Source organism: Osmerus mordax, chromosome 11, assembly GCF_038355195.1.
Source record: "Osmerus mordax isolate fOsmMor3 chromosome 11, fOsmMor3.pri, whole genome shotgun sequence".
NCBI classification, from domain to species: domain Eukaryota; kingdom Metazoa; phylum Chordata; class Actinopteri; order Osmeriformes; family Osmeridae; genus Osmerus; species Osmerus mordax.
The window spans coordinates 6,135,127-6,142,477 of NC_090060.1; the positions used below are offsets into that span (position 1 = coordinate 6,135,127).

General features: G+C 47.5%; 1 protein-coding gene and 1 long non-coding RNA gene across 4 annotated transcripts; one reads left to right on the forward strand and one right to left on the reverse strand.

Annotated features, from left to right (window-relative positions):
* Positions 1–425: 425 nt before the first annotated feature.
* LOC136951967 (homeodomain-interacting protein kinase 4-like) lies at positions 426–2,950 on the reverse strand. The gene is made up of 3 exons (XM_067246636.1): positions 2,415–2,950; positions 932–2,219; positions 426–578 (listed from the first exon to the last, which is right to left on the reverse strand). Exons 1-3 carry the CDS (start codon positions 2,948–2,950, stop codon positions 426–428), a joined length of 1,977 nt encoding a protein of 658 aa, XP_067102737.1.
* A 416-nt stretch (positions 2,951–3,366) lies between these two features.
* Positions 3,367–6,785, forward strand: LOC136951703 (uncharacterized). 3 transcript variants are annotated; one of them, XR_010877779.1, is made up of 6 exons: positions 3,367–3,408; positions 3,531–3,626; positions 4,018–4,098; positions 4,711–4,900; positions 5,826–5,970; positions 6,398–6,785. It is a non-coding gene; the product is annotated as an uncharacterized lncRNA (long non-coding RNA). The 3 variants fall into 3 exon arrangements; XR_010877778.1 differs by having other exon boundaries at positions 3,376–3,626; XR_010877780.1 differs by having other exon boundaries at positions 3,376–3,626; positions 4,711–4,883.
* Positions 6,786–7,351: the final 566 nt, after the last annotated feature.

Below are 7,351 nucleotides of genomic sequence, written 5' to 3' on the forward strand. Positions count from 1 at the left end.
GTGGTGGCATGAGACAGTGTTAGCCAAGAATGTCACTCTATTCTTCCCTCTATTTTTATCTCTCCTTCCATCTAACCACTTCATGTCCCTGACTAAAACCATTCACACATAATGAATTGATTTTATTCTCATGGAAAAAAAAGAGAATCTTGTGTTCAGCCGTGCCCTGTGTGAAATGCATAGTAACAACTAGAACTTTCCTGGAGGGCCTTCTTTTGAAAATGTAATGACAGTTGTTCACCCAGGCTGCATGTTTCATTCAGAGCTGTCTTGATTGCAAGGAACACATCATAGTTCTACATATATGATCTATTGGAGAGGGGGGGGGGGGACTCCCTAATACTCCACAGTCCTGGCCTGGACACATGTAGACCTAGGACCATGTCCTGCTGTCCTGGCCCAGCCTCTGGGTGTGTCTGGGGGCCTCAGTAGGGCAGGTAGCTGTGCTGGTTGGGGTTGCAACACTCAGGTCCGTGGGTCAGGCAGGGGGTGAGCTCCAGGTCTGAGGCCCAGGCAGGGTAGGACCAGTGGGGGCAGGGGCAGGCCTGGGGTCCCCCGCTCTGGAGCAACTGCACGTCCTGAGGTAGAGAACGACACAGGAATGGAGGAAGGTAGATGATGAGGGAGGAGACGGAACAAGGGATTAGGAGAGAAAGGAGTTATTCATCTTCAAATGGCAGCGGAGGAGAGAAGGTAATTTGAAAAAAGACGTGATGAACTTCACATGGTGAGGGTCGAAAGCACACAGACGTCTGCTTCTGAGGAACGTTCTGGTTTTTGTAGGACAACCTGTATGGAGGACTTTGGTTGTTGCCTCAAGCCTGTTCACCCTGATTATATCATAAAACATTCTTTTTTTTAATACATTGTTATTTACTATGAAGAACGAGACTGTGCAGATGCCTCTATCTGCACAGTCTCAATGCCTCACCTCTGGGCCCTCATAGTGGCAGGCTGGCTGGGTTGCCTGTGCTCCCTGCTCCATGGCTCTGGCCTGGTCCTGGGGGGTGCCGGGGCCTCCATGAGGGGGGTTGGGGTAGCCCCCCGCCACCCCTTCTCTGTCATGGGGGGTCTCGGGGGTCTGTGTCAGCCCATGGGTGGGCTCGGAGCGGGATGAGCGAGCCCCAGGCTGTGGTGGTAAGTGCTGGTTCTCACACAGCCTGGTGAAGAAAGAGCGGGGTAGGCCCTTGTGGGGGTCCTCTCTGTTGGCTGGGCCCAGTGCGGGCTGGTCCGTGCTGGGGCCTCGGTGAGGGCGGCCTCGGCTCTGGAGAGAGGTCTGGCTGGGCTGGAGGCTGGAGCTGACATCAGAGGTGGATACAGGCATGGATGAGAAGTCATAGCCGGCCTCCATAGCCCAGACTCCCATGGAGTCATCCAGGCTGATGTCATCTTCAAGGCACAGCTCATCCATCAGCTCTGAGGGCGTTTGCGTCTCACTGGGGGGCCTGGGTGCATGCTGGGAGTTGTAGTCTATCCCCTCGTCGTCCTGGAGGCCCGCCAGGTTCTGGCTGGGGTGGTGGGGGAGGGGCTGAACCTCGGGGCACAGTTGATAGACGTCCGACTTCCTCTGAGACAGGAAGCCCTCGGCCCCGTCACCCAAGGTTACCTTCTCCAGGATACGGGCCCGCTGGTACGCGAGGCAGGAGGCGGTACTGTGGTGTCCGAACTCGGGGGAGGAGCCCAGGTGGGTCAGGGTGATGAAGGAGTGTTTGAGAGCGTCGGAGGGCAGGATCCTCTCATGAACGCCCAGGGTCAGCATCCTCTTCAGGAGATCCACCATGCTCAGTCTGTCCACGCCCTCTGCTGCCACATCCTCCTGAAGCACCTCGCCTTCCTGTCCTGGTCCCGCTTCCGACCCCCGATCCAGGTTGACCAACTGGTCCAGAGAGGAGAAGACATACTTCCTGCGCCTGCCTCCACCCCCTCCGTTCCCCTGACCCGAGGTCGGGCGTCTCTTGCTGGGCCTGGGCTCCCACTGGCTCTGGCCACAGCTGTTTTTCTGGAGCTTGAAGAACTTGCTGGTCTTGCTGGCCGCGTTGAGCAGGCTGTCGTTGGGCTGGCCGAGGGTCTCACAAATGTAACGCACCTGGTCCAGCTCTGACTCCCCGGGGTACAGGGGCCAGCCCAGGAACAGCTCACACATCACACAGCCCAGCGACCACATGTCCACCTTCTCACAGAACGGCAGGCCCAGCAAGATCTCTGGGGAACGGTAGAACCTGTATGAGACAGCAGGACACAGACCAACAAGATTAGAGAGGAACATTTTGTTGTTCTTAAATGAATACAGCTTTAAATTGTTTACTCTCAAATCCTATATTTAGGGAAAATTTACAAATATCTCTTGCTTTCTGTAGCTCAAAGTATATCTTAATAGCTCATTTCATTACACTCCATGGAAATGTGAAAGATACCTGGATTGGATGTAAGGCTCCTTTACAAAACGAACTTCATTATAAATACTGGCGGAACCAAAGTCTATTAATTTCACATAGTAGGGATAGCGGCAGTGGTCCACGATCATCACGTTTTCCGGTTTCAGATCAGCATGTATTATCGCAATCTCCTTTAGCTTGGCAAGGGCCTTCAGCATCTGGCACGTGATAGTTCTGATGTAACGGACTGCCATAGGCCTAAAGCCATTCTCCTTCTGGAATTGGTACAAGTTCATTTCCAACAACTCAAAGACAAGGTAATGGTGATTTTCGTCACGAAAGGCCTCGTAAAACAGAACAATGTTACAATTCGCAATGGATGACCGCGACAGAGCGCTTATGAGTTTCAATTCATTTTTTATCACCCGATTTTTGTGAGGATCAATTTTCATACTTTTTACCGCAACCAGTTCTCCATCGCTTCCCCGCCAGCATTTTGCCACTTTCCCAAAGGTGCCCTTCCCAACTATATCTAAAGTATGATAGACCTCAGTTTCAGAATAGATATCTCTCATGCTTGTAAGTCGTACCAACTCCATCTGTCTGTTAATTTCAATAAAAAACATAATATAAATAATGATGAAATCATGGAACGTTCCCTGGTCAATAATGTAACCATTCGAATTCCATTTTATTGGCGCCGGTTTCATCATTGCTTAATTTGTTTTCTTAAAATGTATAGGCTATTGAAACAAAAACAAAATCAAAGTATTTCATATTTTATATTTATGGTTTATGTTGTTTGCAGCGGGCCTATTAAGCTACTGTTTGTCTCAACCTATTTTTCACTCCATGTTTGCTACAAGTTCAGGGACAGATGGTGTGTCCTATCTTATTATGGTCGGTCCTTAAATGGACAAAACAAAGGACTTACTGTGGCTTGTAATACATTGGCCCCATACATAGCGCTCTTTTCAGAGCTGAAGAAGGCGGAGCGAAGCGGCAGCTGCTGTGCAGCAGGACACAAATGGCGGTACGCAGGCTGTCCAACACCATCTTCGTTAAAAGAGCTCAATATCGCAGACGATATTTGTTTGAAATGTTATAAAATTATCGAACATATAAAATGGTTAAAGCCTTCTTGCTCCGCTGCAGCGGCTCCGTTATGGGCTTGGATCCTCGTTGCTGGTTGGTGGTTCAAACTCAGTATGGGCGAGGCTGAAAAGTTTACAGACTTATCATAGAAAAACGGTAAGAAATCAGTCAAGAATAAAACAACGAATGTAAAGTGAGATTAGAGTATTTGCATTCATAAATTTAATATTTAATCTGATGACTATGCATTGCAAACCTTTCCAGTGTAATTTTCAAACGCACATACAACCTGGAATTGGTCAATGTAAATTGTATAGGCTATCCATACTAAATGGTAGTGCAAATATATTTAGGCATAGTAAAATACTCGGAATTGTGTGCATACATGTGTCATAACCCGGCATAACGATGTAACAAAACTTCGACGGCTTTATGTGAATTTGCATTTGTATAGCCTATTAAATGCAAAGTATGTTTATGTAATCTCTCGTTATGAATCATCCGTTTAGCTAAATCTTTTTAATCTCAGTTAATGCTCTCCTTGCAGATTCGGCTGACCGGTGGTATTCAAAAAGAACATGTCTGTAAGATTCAGCCGCGCCACAGAGAATATCTTCCTTTTAGAAAGGTTACCAACATTTGTATTATACGTTTTTTCTTGTGCATGCAGTATCACATATTCACGTTATACACCCACACTCTTTTTTTTCCACATTACTGAGTTTATTTTACTAAACTAGAACACTATTGTGGTTCATTCAGGGCAGCAGTAAGCATGCTGTTATTCAGGTTCCTGGCCCGGCCAGCTGCTCGTGTAGACAGGGTCAGTGAGATGGCTTTACCATGTATGGTATGTTGTGTTGCATTCAGCAGGGCAGAGTCTGGACACACAGGGAAGTAGAAACACAAAATATACATAACATCCACTGTTGGTTGAAACTGGATTATTTTTGATGCTCTCCTATTTTAAAACTGCATATGCAAGGTACATGTACACACAAAGTATAAATATGTTACGAATCATTACATAGTTCGCATATTTAACACACTGCAGTAGCAGACGTATAACACTAGAGGGCATTGGTGCAATTTCTACGGGTCTCGTTTATAACAAGTCACCGCCCACTTAGTAAGTACGAAAATTGATAAGAAACAAACTATGTGTAAGTAGGTTTTTAAGACATATTTGAACCTTAATCTAAGTTAATGTATACAACCGGGTCCTGTTTATCTCTCCCAGGTCTCCATGCTGTGGCTGTCTGAGGATGGTCTGTGCAGAGTCCCTGAGGAGTGGTTAGAGGGAGGGGCTGGTAGCAGAGCCAACCCGACCCAGCCTCTCTCTGTTCAATCAGTCCACATTAACCAGACTCACCCATGATAAGACTGGGACCTGACGATGGAGATTACGCACGTGTACGTCACTGTTTGGGGTAATTGGCAGGTCCCTCTGTTTTTCTCCCTCGTTTTCTCTCTCTCTCTCTCTCTCTCTCTCTCTCTCTCTCTCTCTCTCTCTCTCTCTCTCTCTCTCTCTCTCTCTCTCTCTCTCTCTCTCTCTCTCTCTCTTCTGTCTCTCTCTGTGTCGTATTCATGTCCAGAAGCTATTCAACTATGCTGTCAGGGGTGGTGGCATGCAGCAGAGCCCAACCCAGAGTTTATTTTAGGTTCCCTGATGACTTGGGGTGAGGGGTCTTAAGGGGGGGGGGGGGCAGGAACATGGGGATTGGAGAGTGGAGGGAGTGAGTGAGGGGAGGGAGGGAGAGTTGGTAGGAGTGGAGGGGTGGTAGGGGTGGTAGGGGTGAGGGGAGGGGGTGGAAAGCAGGTGTGGAGATTGGAGGGGGTGAGGGTTAAAGAAGCAGGTGAGGGGCTGGGACTACCCCCTCTAGTGCCCACGGCAGGAGTAGAGGGGCAGGTGGTTTAGGGAGGGGTGCAATTGAGGGGCTCACTGAGTTACTGAGCAGTGGAGTGACAGGTGGTATGATGGAGGGGGGGGGGTGCAGGGTTGTTGGAGGCACTGTTCAAAGGGGGGTAACTCCATTTTAACTAGGGCTATCAGGACGTGCCTGGATACGGGGTAGAGGAGAGGTAATTACAGTTTGAGGACAGGATGCCCCTGGCTAACAATGTTTACTGGAGGGTGGCAGCTCCACTCAGTACCTTCCTTCCAGAACCCTCCACTTAGAACACCTCACACCCAGAATTCATCATCCACCCCCTCCCCTTCGCTTTATTCAGTGCACCTGAGGAGGATTACATCCAATTTCGTTGTACAGTGTACAATGACAATAAAGATATTCTATTCTATATCTCTGCCTGGTAAATGGGATATTCATCCCAGTCTGTATTATCTCTCCAAAGGAAGGAACAGGTGATTTGACCGGATGTGAATGGACCAAACCAGATTTGACTGGATAAGACCAGATCTGACTGGACCAAACCTGATGTGACCAGTTCAGACCAGATCTGACTGGACCAAACCAGCTGTGACTGGATCAGACAAGATGTAAGGCGGGCATCACATCAAAATCACTGTTGGAGGTGGTGTGCAAGTACAGTAGAATACATACCTCACTCGTAACGTTAGAGTCCTAACAGTATGTGTGTCTCTTTGGTGTGCATGTCTCTATTGTGTAATATGATATCTTAGTCCAGCCTTCATTAGAGCCTCTATTGCACTTTAATTACCATGCTGTCCTGCCTGTGGGCTTGTGTGTTGACGAGGGTGCGTACAACAACTGTGGACCCCCCTTCCTCTGTCTGGTGATGCCAGTACCAGATCCAGGGCCCGGGGGTCCACCACAACTTTGGTTTTATTGTTCTGATCCAGCTGACACACAGAGAAGGACAGGGTTACATTTTGTGTCTCACTCCCTCTTCCTCCTACTCTCTTTCCTTTCATCCCTCCCTTTTTCATCTCTCTCCTTCTCTAGCTTTCTCTCCCTCTTTCTCTCTTTTCTAGGTTTCTGTGGCAACTGTGGGAATGATGAGCCATCAGTTTGAAGAGTGAAACTGAACACAACTGTTCAGAACCGATCTGTTGTAGCAACCTTAGAGAAACCAGAAATGGACAATATTAGAACATTGTCCAGTTGCCCTGTTCTCAAATGTAATCGGTCTTGAAAAAAAAACTGTAACACGCCTGTCAAGAATTCAAATGCAAGCGATGTAGTGCCACAAGTCATGTATTCATTTAGCAGAGGCTTTTATCCAGTACAACGTAGAGGGTATGGATTTGAACCTTATCTGCAGTCAAAACCTCTACCACAGATCTAGTAGTGTTTCATTGTTTTTATGTTTCAAATAAAAAAGTGTCTCTCCGCTGGTCAGTTCTGTTTGTCTCTGCAGTACATGCTAGCTTGTTACCCTCCACCCAGGCCTGTTTGTCTCTGCAGTACATGCTAGCTCGTTACCCTCCACCCAGGCCTTTTTGTCTCTGCAGTACATGCTAGCTCGTTAGCCTCCACCACTCCCAGGCTAATCTTGATTGGTTAGTAGAGGTTGTGGGCAGGCCTATGTCTGACAAACCATATCAAGTCTAATGTTTCTGGAGTCAGTGCTAATCTTGTTAGCAGGAGGACAGTCAAACACACCAGCAACACTGATGAGCCCTCAGTGACAGGGTTACATACATTTGATTTTACTTGTGTTAAGACTGTACTTAAGAGAGCATGTGATCATTGTGAGAACATAGATGATTGATAAAATCATGTTGTGGCCACATCTTTATAAATTGGGTTCGGCTGAGGATGTCCACATCTCAGAAGCCACATTTTATGTTAGCATCCCAGCTTTTTAAAACACAGATTCAGTAAGAAAAAGTTTATGAGTCATGTGTGAAATGGCCTTTTAAGAGCACGGTGAAACGACTGATGGGTTTTGTCTCA